Source organism: Serinus canaria, chromosome 1A, assembly GCF_022539315.1.
Source record: "Serinus canaria isolate serCan28SL12 chromosome 1A, serCan2020, whole genome shotgun sequence".
Lineage (NCBI taxonomy): Eukaryota > Metazoa > Chordata > Aves > Passeriformes > Fringillidae > Serinus > Serinus canaria.
The window spans coordinates 31,908,237-31,924,395 of NC_066314.1; the positions used below are offsets into that span (position 1 = coordinate 31,908,237).

General features: G+C 38.9%; 1 protein-coding gene across 3 annotated transcripts; it reads left to right on the forward strand.

Moving 5' to 3' along the window:
• Positions 1-55: 55 nt before the first annotated feature.
• On the forward strand, positions 56-10,152 carry RXYLT1 (ribitol xylosyltransferase 1). Of its 3 annotated transcripts, none has more exons than XM_030238556.2 (6): positions 56-219; positions 644-823; positions 1,776-1,878; positions 6,040-6,354; positions 7,999-8,169; positions 9,191-10,152. In XM_030238556.2, the coding sequence occupies exons 1-6, from the start codon at positions 78-80 to the stop codon at positions 9,606-9,608; spliced, it is 1,329 nt and encodes a 442-aa protein (XP_030094416.2). In that variant the 5' UTR covers positions 56-77; the 3' UTR covers positions 9,609-10,152. The 3 variants fall into 3 exon arrangements, with proteins under 3 accessions (XP_030094416.2, XP_050825891.1, XP_018775221.2); XM_050969934.1 differs by lacking the exon at positions 56-219 and adding an exon at positions 3,168-3,235 and having other exon boundaries at positions 781-823; positions 6,017-6,354; XM_018919676.3 differs by lacking the exon at positions 56-219 and adding an exon at positions 3,168-3,235 and having other exon boundaries at positions 781-823.
• The last annotated feature ends 6,007 nt before the right edge of the window (positions 10,153-16,159 follow it).

Consider the following 16,159-nt stretch of genomic DNA (forward strand, 5'->3'; position numbering starts at 1 on the left):
GCCGGCGGGCGGAGTCTGCTCCCGCCGCCACCGCCTCCCGGCGCCGCCCGCCGGGCCTTCCGCCCGCGCCGGGCGGGATGCGGGGCGCTCGCAGGCGGCTCTGCTCCGCCCTGATCGTGGCGTACGGCCTCTTCTCCCTGTACGCGGCCTACAGCGTGTTCCTGCGCCCGCGCCGCCCGGCCTCCCCTCGCTCGCACCGGGACCGCCGCGGCCCGCGAGGTGAGCGCGGCGGGGGGACCGCTCCGAGCCGCCCTGCCCGGCCTGTCCGCGGCCGGCGGCGCAGCGGCGGCTCCGGGGCGGCGGGTTTCGTGCGGGGCCGGCCCGGCGGGCGGGGCCTGGTGGCGGCCTCTGAGGGGGAGCGGCCGGCGCCTCACGGCTCCCCGCTGGGCCTGCGCTGGCTGCGGCCCGTTCCGCTGGGCCTCGGCGGGCACCGCGCGGCACGGCGGTGCTGGAGGCGGCGGTGCTGGTTGTGGTAGTGGTAGTGGCGATGGTGATGGTGATGGTTGTGGTGACGATGGTGATGTGCACGACCCAAGCCTGTCAGGTGCTGCGTGAAATTACGAATTTGAGAAAACCAATCAGTTTTCCTAAAGTTGTGAATTTGATCTTTTTAATTTTTTTTTAATGTAAATCACGCTCTTAGGTTTTACAGATCATGTTGCCTTGGGAAATGAAGAGTGGAATCCATGGGATGCGGATGAGAAAAATGAGCTGGCTGCTTCTCAGCAGAGATATGAAGCTAATCTTAAAATGATAAAATATGCGAGGTCTCACCTAGAACAAACCAGTCTTAGAGTACAGATTTGGGGCAAAGCAGCAATTGGTAAGCAGATGTAGTCAATGTCTTGGTTATTTAACCTTCCTGGTATAGCACTTTTCTGTGTTTCCTGATGACTAAAATTAGTTTATCTGATTCAATAATATGTGTATCTGAACATGAGGAGTATTAGCGAAATGCTACCTGTTACTCAAATTCATAGCAATAGAAGAGTAGTTGAACTCCCTTTTTATCAATTCCTTTCAAGGCTGTTTTCTGCATCTGTCTCAAATGGCAAAGAAACACATTTACTTTTTTAATCCAGTCTAATTTACGGTATGGCACAAGGAGAAGCCTATTACTTGCCTAAGCAGATTATTTATTTTTGTCACATTTACACTTTGTGAAATAAAGCCTCACAATGTGAGAAATAAAGGATTTTCTGTATTGCAGTGTACTGTAGTACAACTGCCACTGATGAACTTGGAAGTTCTTTTGTGGAAGATGCTGAGTTTCCCCTCTACACAAGCTGGGAACTAAGGTCTTCTCAACCTCTAACTACTGCTGAAGACATATAACTGTTCTTAGTTTGGCTTTCTTGTAAATCCCAGGCTTACAGTTGAACTTTCATGTAGCATTGTAGAGCACATGGGTATATTGCCATCATAAAACTTGGTGCATTTCACAAAACCTTAAGGGAGGTATGCTTGTCCTTTAAGTGCCAATTAATATTTGCTCATTTTTAGTGGTCTGTGTGCTGAAAAGAGTTGCTAACAGAAGCAGTAGTGTATATCTTCATCTGCTGATATTTTATCAGCCAAAGAATCTTTTTAAATGCCAGTGTGGGAAAAATCAATCTTAACTAATTCTAAGTCATATTATGCAAGAAGCTCTGGCATTTTTTTCACAAGTTCTTGTGTTATGATGCTTTTTATTTTTCAGAAATAATTTTTTTTAGGAGCATAGAGTAGGCAAGATCTGTATGTTCAAATTCTCCATCATGTCTTCATTTATGTAGGTCTTTACCTTTGGCAGCATATTTTTGGAGGGCACCTTGAGCCAGCTGATGTGATTGCACAGTGGAGAGAAGGAAGCGAAAATGCAGGGAAGACATACTTCAGGTATTGTTCATGATGTTGATTTCAATTGTGTAAACTTTAACAGATAATGCATTGGAAAGATAAACTAAATGATGCACTGCTCAGGCATTATTTTGCCTATCTCAAAGTTGTGCTTATTTTAATACAGTTGCAAGTAGGTCTCCTGCAACATTCAGTCACTTGCACCAGGACCTGCCTGTTAAAAAAGTTTTCTTTTAATATATAAATTGCACAGTTAAATGAGCTTCACTTCTGAAACATGTGTTGCTTCAGAAGGCCATTTTTTTCCTTGCACAAGATGTGGTTCTAGCTGAAATATTTGAAGGCAGTGTTTGAAGTACACATGGTGATTGTGAATTGAAAAGGAGGTTTTAAGTGATCGAAAAACTTTTTAAAATCATTTTGAATTATCAAAGTATCTCACAGTAAACATGGTACAGGCCATAGAATCTTTCCAGAAGAAATAGATGAATTTATGTACTCTTTAACAGAAAAAGCTATATTCCTTGTCTGCAAATAAAAGATGATCCTACAAGTTTAGAGAATCAACTATGAATGATGCTTCTGCATCTTCGTAGTCTCCTTGACAGAGCAATAGTTTTCAGTTCACAAGAGAAAAGATACAGTCCTTTCTTTGAATATTGGTCCAGTGCCTACAGTGTAGTTTTAGTGGCAAAAGACTTTCTTGTTTCCAGAGTTGAAATCTTAGAAGCTATAGAAATCCATGATACTGTGGCATGATAGGTTATCTTCCTGGTATTGACATAAGAATTTCTTGAAGCTCTTGCTTTCCACATTTATAACATGAAAATAATTTGCTGTACTTAATGAGTCTGTCAGTTGACTGATTATGGTTATTTTCTTTCTAGTGTGCCTGTTTCAGATGATTAATAACCTCACATATTTCCTTAGGGTATGCATCTCTCAAAGAAAGACTTCTGTGCCTGCATTTAAATATCTTCTTATGTCTAGATGAGCCAGGGATAATTGAGTCCCTATTGTAATTTCAACTTGGATGCTAGATCCTATAAAAATACAAAGCTTAAGTTTAGTACCAACATAACAAAAGTTTAGTACCAACATAACAATTTTTGACAGGCTAGTAGAAACTTGTTGTGCAAAGTGTAGAGAATATGCAATATAATTGTTATTTTAACAACTAGGCTTCTGAAATAGGCACTTTTTGCTCTATTTGGAAATACTAAGTCATGTTGTGGGGAAAAATTATGTGATTTTGGCTTCTCACTAGTTATAAGATTTTCTAGAATTGTTTACTGCCTGGCTGAGGTAAATTATCTTTTGATTACTAGATGAGGCTAAAGGGAACTAGCTGAGGTGACATATTTGGAGAATATGTGCTGTTCTGCAGTTCTCTGTGGTAAGTCTAATGATTGTTAAAAAATAGATGTCTGGTAAATGTTTTTAAAGATACCAAATCTAAAGACACAAAAATGCCAAAATGCCACTTGAACACAGTTGCACGAATAAGCCCATTCTGTATATTTATGATGGAGAATATACATCTCTAATATAGATTTTGATGGGTACATATTTTCATCAGAGAAGTTGCCTAAAAAATACATAAAGTATCAGCTTCTCCATAAAGTGCAGTGATGTTTATTTAAAAACAGGAGTGGTGAAGGAACTTCATTGCTGTGAATTTTAGTACCATCTTGGCACATTCATACAAAAAGCAAGAGAGCAGGATTTAACACTTTCTTTGCCTTGAAAAAATTCACACCCTTCTCTGCTGTCATCTAGGAAGGTGTTCTAGAGCACAGAGAGTGCAAACTTCTTACCTCTTATTTGGCAAGAGCTTTCCTAAATTTCTATTTCCTCCAAGTCACACCCTCTCTATATTATAAACATTCAGTGCTGCCTTGCCTCAGTCAACTAGGAGAGGTTTCTGTCTATCAGAGGATTCCACCTGGAATAGCTTCTGGCAATTTAGTTTTAATAAAACCCTGTAGTGAAGCTTTTTGAAAATCCAAAACCACTAGATCCACTGGATCCTCTTTATCTGTGTTCTTATTGACATGCTCATAGATCTTCATCAGATTAGTGAAACAGGATTAACTCATTTACAGCAGTGCTTATCTGTATATGTGATCAGTGGTCTTCCCTATTGATAAGATTCAGTGATCTTAATGTTTATTACAGACTCTTCCAGAGAGGGAATTAACACTTACTGTTCTCCAGAGTCCTCTCAAGTTGTTTTTGTAGATGGGAGTCACTTCCTGTGATTTGGACTGCCCCTTCCCAAGTTCTTTTCTTGATTTTCTCATTTTTATGTAATTACTTTTTTACGCATGGGATATGTTTATGCTGGATGTATTTATTATTATCTCTCTTACAGCAAGTGTTAAATTTAATCGTTGCTGTTACAAAATGGCTGTCTCAACACCTTCAGAATGGGCACTGTAAGACCCAGTCTAAAATAGCATCTTTTTGTATCACTATCTACCACTAGTAAGGAAAAACAAGGACTTTGTAGAAAGCAAATCTTGTATTTAGTCCAAAAAATGAAATCTTCCCATATTATCTTTGCTCTAGCCTTCATCTGACTAGTTAGTACTATAAGGACTACTCCCTCAATTTATCAGCTTCTGTAGTATCTCCTCCATTTCCCAATTCCAATTGCATTCTGATTGGGAGTTAATAGCACAACCCTAGCATGGTGTTTTGATTATTAAAGTATGGATTTAGGAGACATGTACTATGTTACTTTTTTTCCTCCACTGTAATTTTATGCTGTTCAACTACATATATTCCTACACACAGGTCATTGCTTCCTAACCTGTACATCTTGTTATTGCTGTAAAGCTGTTACCCTCAAAGTGCTGTGTTAAAGGAAAAACTCTTTTTTTCCCAAGTCTCTTTGCAAGGTGATCACTGTACCATGTACATATTTAGTCTCTATTTGAGTCACTCCAAAGTTCAAGGTATTCTCTCTTAGGTATCACAGTGATTCTGTTCTCATTTTCTGTTAAACCTTAGAATTAAGTCTTGATCTGACTTAACATTTCATGTTAGAAGTTTTTATTCCAAGTCATGAGTCTTACGAATCTTGTCTCCAAAATACATCACTTCCACCAAGCCAGCAGCATGTCAGCTTAACTCAGGTTTAAAATACACTTGTCTAAGGTCAGTCTGCTTCAGATAACTTCACTGGAGTAGTTTTTACAGTTTTTGTTGTGAGAGCTTTTTTCCTCAGTAAGTCTATTTGAACTGAAACTAGCTGTCAGTCTCAGCACTTTGTGAGTTAAAACTCATGCTCACTCTAAATTAAGTTTTGGTGGTAGCTGAAAAACTAGTAATGCAGCAGACCTAGAAAATTATCACTTAACTGACTCTTATTAAAAAAAAATACTGTTTTCCCCCCTCCACTTTTTCCCAATCTGTGCAAGTGCATTCAGTCAATAATGTGTTAACACACCAGGTAACTGAAAAGCAGGACCTGGCAAATACTGGTTTGTTTCATTGCAGTTCATAAATGGCTTTTGTCACATACATTTTGCTACATGACTGAAATACATTGTTCAAGATCTAGAAATGCCATTTTATAACTAAAATGTTTGTGCTTACTACCTTGTATCAGAGCCTCAAGTTTGACCTGGGTCATACAGCCAACCTGAGTTTACATTTAGATAGATGTTTCTTGTGTTATCAATTCTACTCAGAAGAAACTTAACCAAAAAAAGTACTATGCAAGGCTAGCTAACTGTCACTCTTAATGATACCAGACTGTGTATAGTCTTCAGGTTTTTGGGAGGGCCTCTCTCTTGTTCTAATACAGCATTAATTGGTTATCACTGGAATTAAGAAGATGTTTAACCTGTAGTGAGCATCAAGGTGCACTCTTTTTTGAAAAGTGGTTGATTTACACACATTTGGAGGTTTGAATATTGTATGAGTTCTGATTTATTGACTAAATACCTTATTTAAGTCAATCACCCTTTTCCTGAATAAAAATGAAAGCAGCTTTACTCCTGTGCTAAGCAGTACATACTAACAGCAGAAGTGGTTGTAGTTGCACATTAATTTTGCAGTGTATTGTATTTACTTTCCTGAAGAAAAAATCATCTGTGGAGTGCAGTGTAGTAAGACTAGCTAGAGGACTGAGGTCAATAATTTGTCTTACAAAGTCTTACTTTGTCAGATGTTGTATTTTGGTTTTCTCAGCTTCCTCACTGGCCCGTCTGTAGTTCCCGGCTACTTCTCGGTGGAAGCGGAGCATGTGGTGCTGGTGCTGAACGGCAGGGAGCCGGCGAAGATCGCCTACGCCACGCAGTGGCTGCACTACGCACACACACTGATGGAGACCCGCAAAATCCAGCATGTGGCAGTGGTGCTGCTCGGGAACGAGCAGTGCAACAACGCCTGGATTCAGCCATACCTGAAACGAAACGGGGGATTTGTAAATCTGCTCTTTGTTACGTATGACTGTGCATTCGTAAATGAAGAAGATATTTTCCAGTGGCCTTTAGGAGTAGCTACGTAAGTGCTATAGACAGAAGTTGCAATTGATTAATTAATTGTTGTGCATGAGGTATGGAAAATATGACTCTTACTGCTTTTGCCCAAAACAATTTTAATAAGTAAATTGCAGAATGTGATCCTCTCAGTCATTTTCTAAATCAGGCACTGGAGTCTTTGAAAGTTTTTTTTTATCATTTTTATTTTAGCAATAAAAATGATAACAGGAAAAGGGTACTAGTGTTTAGGAAACTTTAGGAAAATGAACCTGCGTCTCCTGAGCTTTTCTGTTTATTCTTTCTTCAGTAGATTTGCTCTTGAGATTTATCATAACTGCTGATGTAATACATACTACTGATGTGGAGATTCAGAAGATACTTATGTAATAAAGTTGCAGGTACTATTTATTCAGAAAAGGAAAGTACTTTTTTTTAACTCCATTATGGCTCAAAAGGCTTCCCCCATTTGGAGTTGTTATACTCCAGTATCACAGTAGTGTAAGCTGGCTTAACTGCTTGTTTAAAAAACCTCATTTTTGTTATACTTAAGTGTTCAAACTATTTATGTGAAGTAAATAAAGGTTTGGTTCAGCTAGATGCATTTTTACTTCTTATTAATAGAGTCAATAGTGGTTTAGTTACTTACCAGGGTAATAGAAGCTGAAAGGAATACAGGATTATTTTCATACCTTGTGTTGAATTTGAATTCAATATCCTGTATTGATCCAGTTTGCTCAACAAGCTGGAAAACTGTATAGAGCTTTTTATATACAGTTTGAACTTCTTCACATTGTCTCTCACATATGCTAAATTTGGATTATTGATGGGGGTCAAAGAATTGATGATATTGAAAGTTCCTAAGTGGAAAGAAGTTGAGTTTTGAGATGCAGAGATTAAGGTTACAGTTAAGAGAAAGCAGCAACACTTAGAACAATAAACTAGGGTGCAAAGCTGGGTGGAGGAAGGTAAATTTGGTATCCAAATGGGGTTTCCAGCCCTAACATACAATGGCTGTAAAAAACAGGTTAAAGGCATGAAAACTTGCTGGATTTCTCAAGTAAAGAAGGAAAATGAAGATGTGGAATGATGCAAAAATATTTGTCCTGAAGAAACAAATGCTTATTAGAAACTAAGTGAATTAACATTCATCATGCAGGAGAAGAATGAAGAAAAGACTGCTCCATCAAATAATGTACAACAAGCTATTTAGTAGCCAAAAGATTAGATTATTGAGTTCACTCAGATAAAAGTGAGATTTTCCTTTGAGAGGTTACCAGTGATATTTTCAGTGGAGGAGCATATCCAGAGATCAAGGTAGGTGAGACTTACCTGCCATAGTTACCATTAAACTGGCCATTTCAGTCAAAACTTGTGGTTGCATCAGAACAGCTTCTTTGGAAAAGCATGTAAGTCAAGAACTAATACGCACATTTAATATTTCTGATGTTGAAAGAAGATGTAAGTATTCTGGACTGATGGGGGTAAAGGGAATAAAGACATACTTTTAGGACAGCCCATGAATTGGTTTGCTTTTGAGTCTGTCTGTAGAGATGCAGATGGGCAACAAGTAGGTGGTTTTAGTCATAAAATATGATGCACTGAAAATGAAATAATGCAAAATGTTTTCCTTTGATATGGTTGTCTAACTTACACATTGTCTTTACAGCTACAGAAATTTTCCAGTTGTGGAACCCAGCTGGTCAATGCTACATGATCCAAGATCATATCTGTGTAATTTCTTAGGAACAATTTATAAGAATTCTTCTAGAGAAACCCTAATCGAAATTCTAAAACAGGATGGGCTTGACAAACTTTGCTGGATTGCAGCCAGAGAACAGTAAGACTTTAATTTACTTCATGAAAATATTCAGAGTTTTTTGCCTGGTTCATTATTACTAGTCTTGAGTATTAAAAAATAATACAAATAAAGGTAATTAGTCATTAAGTCAGGGAATAGTGCAGAGACTCTTTGTTTAGGTCGTCATAATGTGACTGCTATATATTACATGAGGCATATTTTTAAATCTAGTATAGAAAAGTTCTCTGGATATAACCATCAAAGACTGTTTTTTTCTTACAAATATTTGATTATGAGGAGAAACACTTGTCTTGCATTTTGTGGAGTTTAATGTCTTTTGCAGAAGATAGAAGACAGCCATATTTTTTGTGTTCCACATGGGAGTGGGTTTAATCTGTACAGCACAGCTGTTTTTTGACTAACAGGAGTAGGGTTTTGATTGTATTTCTTAACTTTGAAAAGCAACACCTATAAAATGTTGGATAGCAGGCACAGTGGTGCTTAGGTAGACCTTAGCTGCCCTGATGAAGAGTCTCAGGAGATGGATTGTATCTGTGACGTAAACTCTTATCTCCCAGATGTCTTGAGGCACTTCAAGTAGATGAATTCAGGTTAAACCAATTGCTCTGCATCCTGGCTTTTGAAGAGTAAACCTCTTTTGAGGCCAAAAAAGTCATTAAAAAGTCCATTGAGTGTCTCCCTTCTTGTCTGTTTCTGAACTGTGCTGTGAAGTAAATTGACATATGCATCATCCAAGTCATGCAGAAGATTTGGAGTGGCATTTCAATTTGTTTCTTACACTTTTAAGTATTTATAATTTCCAGAAAGGGCCACATATTACGATCTATTTTTAACAGTGACATTTTCCATAAATTTTTAGAAGACTTTTAAAAGCAGTTAAGACTAAAAGTAAAAGTTAATTGACTGTGTGTGTAATATAAAATTTTTACATTAATAGGATTTTCCATTTTATAACTAATAGAAATTAAAGCAAATCTCTGTTTTTTCATTGCAGTGCCTGTGAGGAAAATATTAATTTTCACTCTTTTTACTTTCCTAGGTGGCAGCCTCAAGAAACAAATGAAAGTTTCAAGAACTACCAAGATGCCTTGCTGCAGAGTGATTTGACATTGTGCCCAGTGGGAATAAATACAGAATGTTACAGAATTTATGAAGCTTGTTCATATGGATCTCTGCCCGTTATAGAAGATGTAATGACACCGGGTGATTGCGGAAATTCATCAGTCTACCACAGTGCTCCATTGCAATTATTAAAAACCATGGGGGCTCCGTTTATCTTTATTAAAAACTGGAAAGAGCTTCCTGCTATTCTAGAGAAAGAAAAGAAAATGAGCTTACAAGAAAAGATTCAAAGGAGAAAAAAGCTTTTAGAATGGTATCGAAACTTCAAAGCACGGATGAGACAAAAATTCATTAATACTTTGGAAAATTCATTTTTGCCAAGTGATAAAGGATAAATTGTCCCTTTTGAAAATCTAGAATAGATGACAGCTTAATTTCCATTAACCTGAGGCAGCTTTTATTTCAAAGTAACCTCACATGACAGGTGCATTCCTTTTAAAGTCAGTGGAATTGCTCTAAGCTTGGCCAAGAGCTACATTTGGCCCTCCATCTTCAATGATTTTCAGAGAGGCTGTTGACGTAATAGGATGGTACGAGGTTGACAACAGTTTCGTTACTATTTTCACAATTTTTATGTTGCTGTGTGACCTGGTAAAAATTTTAAGGATAATATCTTTGAGCATGTGAATTTGGTAAAATCCAACTTAAGAAAATAAGTTGTGTTTGAAGAAAAAAGAATGGAGGCTGTATGGTACAGGGTAATTTATTAGGGAAAGTAAAAAAGAAAAGTATTATTACAAAATCGCCAGGTTTAGCATATTCTGGTAAGTGCTTGTTTTGAAAATGTGAACTGTTTACTTGGTTGACATTTCATTTCCAACAAAATGACCGTAAAGCTGGAGACTGTGGAATAAAAATGTGTATTTCAAGGTAAAAATAGAGAACTCTTTCTTGAAAATATTTGATAGCAATATATTTCATCTTTAACCTGAGATATCAAAATTACTTTCTTTCATTTGTTTTTGGTCCTGGGCTATACCTTTCTGTGTTCCTGCTCTTTCATTACCTGTAGTTACAGCTGCATATTCAGAACACTGGGCCTTAGACATGAACGTGCCTGGAGCTTATCTCATTCCTCAAAATCTGCTGAAACTCATCAATGCCAAAAGATGGCAGGAGTGTAATACTGCGTGGTTATGGTACTATGTGTACCATAAACAGTTTCAATGCTTTTTTGTTAAATGTAGCCAAAGGGATCCCTTTTCTTGTGTGTGTGCAGTTCCTTCCAGCATGTTCTGCTGAGCAGTAGCACTGCACACACACCACTGCCATACCAAAGGGTTGTAGTAGCCACTTCTGTCTGACCACAGCATGACACGTGGGGTCATTCTCATGCAGCAATTCAAAGGCTGTACAGCTAAGTAGTAGTCATTTGTGTAATGATAGTGTCTAGTTCTGGAGCATATGTCACACAAGGGCACTTCTGTGGGTAATGTGAATTGTCTGTCTAACATGAACTGCTGTTATCATCCACCCATTTCATCTGCAGTGTCCTGCAGTTGCAGTACAATGCAAACATACTCTGTTCAGCTGAGACTGGAAGTACAGCAGTGAGTTGATGAGCACTGCTTACAGGAGGACATTGTTAGACCAAAGCCACAACAAATGTCCACACTTAGGATCTGAAGCCCATCAGCAGTACACAGCACTTGAGGGTTAGAGGAAGCTAGCTTGAGTATCTGCAGTAACCATAGAAACATGGAATGCTTTAGGTTGGAAGATCATGAAACCCCCCTGCCAGGGGCAAGGACAGCTCCCAGGTTGCTCAGAGCACCATCTAGCCTAGTCTTGGAATAATTCCAGGGACGAGGCATCCACATCTTTTCTGGACAACATGTTCCCGTGTCTCACTACTGTAATAATGTAATCTCAGTGCTGTATTTTTCCTCTAGTAGAATCTTTATCTCTAAACAAGCTACAAAACTGCAGAACAATCATTTGGAGCAACGTTTCTCAGCTTGTCAGCAAGAGATCCCTTGGCACTCCTGCAGGATTTCAAGAAACTGCAGAAAACAACTCTCAGAAGTCTTTACCAGTCAGCTGAGGTTCTTATAAAAGAGGCTGCAGGTTCTAAAGAACAGTAGTGGTGTGCAGGTTGAAGTCTGAAAAACAGCTGAGTGAGTAACTTGGGTCATCTGCAAAAGAAAGTTGCTGCTATTGATGTGCTCATTTCTAATGTGTGAGTTTTTCCAAACTCTTGGCCATTGTGGGTTAAGGGAGGCTGAGACATATACCAAAATTTTAGTAGAATTTCACTTTGCAGCTGTTTGCCTTCTTTGGGAGTTCAAAGGGAATTTTATCTATTGAACCAATTATTGACCCTTCAAATTCACCTTTTTCCAGCAGGAGCTGGCACCAAGAGTTTTTTCTTGTGTACTATTTCTAGTGCTAATGGAGCAAAACATTTTGAAGTCAAGAGAGGGATTCCTAACACATTAGGCAGGTTGCTAGTGTTTTAATTGTTCTCTCATTCCATTGTCCAACATATGGAAGAAATTGTCAGCGCTGCTATATTTAGATCCAGAGCTGAGCATGACCACAAAAAGGACCTTGGTAAAGAAAGGATGAGACTCATGGAGGAAAGACAGAGGGGATTGCAAGAAATCAGAGAGGATGTCTTACAGTGGTAGAGAATGGTTAAAACAAGGGAAGCTGTTAAGCCACTGGCAAAAAAAGATGGCATGCCACATCCATAGAGGAGTAGTAAGTATCTACTGTCAGTGAGAAGATGATGAATCAATTCAGTGAGATACTGATACTGAATTAATACTGAGAGGTGAATGCAATCTCTGGTTTTGTGCTTAGCCCTCAGGTTTTAGACTGGGATCATGAAACATTGCTTTCCAGGCACAGAACAATACCTCTTGTAAATGTGCCTGGTGTTTCTTGGAGAGATGCACAGAACTGAGCCTGTCTGGAGTTGGAATGCCAACTGTAGCTCCAAATGTTAGACAGATTGCTAATTATGTGGTGTTTTACATCACACTTAGATTGGTGTGTGGAGTATATAACTCTACCAGTTTCATTATCAGAAGCATTTCCTGCTGATGAAGACTTTACAAATTAAGCTGAATTGCCTTGTTATAAGAAGAAACAGATCCAGCTTCTTCCAACCTTAGTGTAACTCTCTCTCCTACATTGTTCTGAACCCGTTGAGTGGCTCTGAACATATGGCATAAACGGTTTAGAAAATCAGTTTCTAGAGAGCAATGTGATTCCAAAGAAATATAACCAGTCTTCATAACTGTAATCCTGTAGATAAGGATGGGGCTTGCAAATGACCCATCTGCCATTTGCTTACTATTCTTCGATATTGAAGTTGTGATAGTGTATTTCAATTGTTAGGTTTACCATCTTTCCGTGGCTGAAACTTACACAAGGAGTGATACAATGGAGAGTTTTCTAGAAGCCTTTCTCACAGAAATTACTAAGTCTGAATTAGGATCACTGTGTGCTGGAGCACCAGTTTCTGTCTTGGCTTACTGCCCTCAGCAAAACACTTGCAAAGCCACAAAAATAAATCCTGTTTCTTCTTGGCAAATGCTGCATGTTAGTAATAGCCACTAAGAACTGGGCAAACTCAGGAGCAGCTTCCATGATTCCTAAAATAGTTCCAAGAATTCTTCCTGCTGTGATCAAAAAAATGAAGGATGATTGAACAAGATTATGCTTATTTTGGCCTGTTCATAAAGACTGATGTTGGGAGAGACAAAAAGTATTTCAAATGCAGTTCCAACTGTGCCGTAAGAAACTGTTGCTTCCAAGAAAACTGCTAGCATAAGGCATGTTGGGACTGCCATTTCCCAATAGCTAAAAAGGGCTTTAATGTTTATGTAGTGCTGTGAATGCTACACAAAGGGTTTGATGAGTAAGATGAAAAGAAGAGCTGACCTGATGAAAATGTGCCTGAAAGGATGATGTGCAGTTTGCATTGTATCCCAGGACTCCATGTTGGTTGGGTTTTTTTGCTTTTTGAGTCCACAAAGTAAAGTTAAATAGTTTTTACTATAAACCCTTCAGGGATCACTCCAGAGTGATCCTATAAAAACCATGCTCTGCTGCAGAAGTGACAGTGGATATAAAATCTCATTCCATCATTTTATGCAGTTACAAAGAATTACATGGAATTCTTACTCCTCACCAGTCCCCAAATCATAACTGATAATCCTCTTGATAAAGAAACAGCTGCAAAAGGTCACATTATCAGTCAATATTTCAACTGTTTGCGTGGGTCAAATAGCAGGATTTCTTCAGTGTCTCCTGAACAATAAAAACCAGTAAATGGTTTTCAGTATATCTTACCAGTGTAAATTCCTTTTACTACTAATCTGAGTATGGTAACTGCTTTGAGTGTTAAAATGTCTCCACATGACTCTAGTGTTAAAGAATGTGAAAACTGAAAAGGCACTAGAGGTAAAATCTGAGGACCAAGAGGAATGCTAAAGAGAACAAGGTTAGTGCCTATATACATTTAGATTTTGTATTTATTTAATTCAAGGGTTTAAAGAGAAAATCTATCTTAGACTGGAACTACATGGCAGTAAGATGGTAAAGCAAAGATTTTCAAAACAGGCTATGTGTACCATTCGCCCCCAGGATCTGGTGGTTCAATTTGGCTAAAATAAGTGTCTCAATTCAAGGTCACATAAAGAGGCCTCAGTCTTCAGAGGAAACTGCTACACATGTTGAGAGTCAAGAATGTGTTCAAATTGCTGTAGATCAGTACCCAAAAGCCAGTGCCTGGTGTTGAGATGCTGGCCACCCAGCCAGGTGGTGTTACAGTACCATGTCTTACCTCCTGAGTGCCCTGGCAGCACAGGCATTGGAATTCACGTTTTCTTCCCTGAGCACTCTTGGATCCTGAGTGCAACTCCGTGAATGCCGCTGTAGTAGAATGCAAGATATTTCTGATCCAGAGTCACACAACACAGATGTGTTTTGTCAAGCATGCCACGAAATAACATGACTCATTCTCTTAGCCAGTCTTACAGCAGCTTAATCACACAAGGATTGCCTGAGGTAAGAATCCTCAAATTGCTTCCTGTATTCAGCAGTCCCATTTGACAGTGCAAAATTTCTGAATTTCACATGACAGCATTCACCATTCCTATAGTCTTAATTTTTTTCATCTTCAGGAATATATCATTTGTAGTTTGGGCTGCATTTTAAAATAAACAGAACTGATGGTATTACACACAGTTTCATTAAATACATACTTTCAGAAGATATGAGATGCAAAGTGAATGCCTCAAACAGAAATGAGTCATTCACTAAGATCCAGATGAAGACACAGCCCATTGAAAAACAGCGAGTTGTGCAGGTGGCCACAAACGAAAAAAGCTAAATCTCTGAGTGATTGAAATTAGCCTGATTCTTTCAGATTAAGTTACTCAAACAGCACCAAACTGTTAAACGTTGTATTTTGAGTTTGCTATATCAAAGGGGTTTTGTTCAAGGCTCAAAATGTAAGGTTTCTACATAAGTGAGTATTTTCATGGGTTTTTTTTACTCTGCAATGGAGTTCTTTTCTAAAGAATAAAGGTAGTCTGTGGTCATGAGTGGAGATCCACTCTAAGTAATACATTCCTATCAGGTGCTGAAGCATCTTCCTCTGTGGCTGCTTATTTAACACATGAAGGTATTTGTGACAGCCCTTGTCAGCAATGGGGCTACCATGGTGCTATATCTTACTGCAGGGACTTCTCTGGGTGTGAAATAACCTTGGTTCAGGCCTTCCGTCCAGCCTGGACACTGCCACTGCCCAGCTGCCATTTCAGAAACACAACCACAGGGAACTTCTGTGTTGAATCTCTTTGCTCCTGCTATTGGCAGGGGGCTGGGGAAGGGTGGGATGGGATGGTAATGGGCTCCTGGGGAGAATGAGGCTACCCTCATTCTCACTGAATATGGAAATAGAGAATTAAGGGCAGCTCTGTTTCCTCTGAGGGGAAATGGAGTGTACTGATTAATTGCTGTAGGAATTTAAATGGTGCTTCACACTTCCTTCAAATGCTAGCATAGCTTTAAGACAGCCAGTGATGTGTGTTAGGTGGTATGCAGTCTTTAATTGCATATCCCTTTTTGCTGGAGGGTTCAATTTATTAATCTAATAGTGTTATATCAATCTCTGTCTCTTTGCTGATGATTGTGGAGTATCATGACTGTTTTACAGTGAAAACGAAATAATTTTACTAATGCTAAAATTGAAGACAATATTTCATCTGATGAGTACACAAGCAGAGATTTGTACATTGTGCCATGTGGCACCAATTTTGCTTCCTTCCCCTCTCTAATCAGGCTCTGACCGTTTCTTCTTCTGTGTCTCTTTTATTTTGCTGACCCTCTTTTCACTTTGTTATTTTCAGATTAGAGAAAATTACTTTCTGTCTGGTAGGGATATAATTTCCTTGTACCCATGGAGAAATTCACTGGGTACCCAGTCTCAGAGTAGATGTAATTAGGCTTTTGCTGAATTCCTACTGTAGCAAAACTCATGCTATTTCACAGCATGCTGCCAAAATATCTCTCCATAGGATATTTTATCTTCTGAGTGCATGTTTCTTAAACATTTGGTCTGTTGTTTAAGCTTTTTAACTGTCTGTGTTAAGAGTTCAGTAAAAAGGATTATGTTTGTAAGAGAAAAAAGAGGACTAACTTGAAACCTCTCTTTGGTTTCCATCTTACAGCAAAGAATACTCCTCATTCCCTGAAAGAAACTTCATATGCAACTATAGATACCTGAACACAGCTTATGGCATTTGACACCAAAATCTCAGACACTGTCTCATGACTTCTGGAATCTGAATTTGGTTCCCCACAACATAAATTACCAAGGGCCAAATCCACCAGAGATAATCTTATCCAGGGTAAAGTCTGGGGCAGGGCA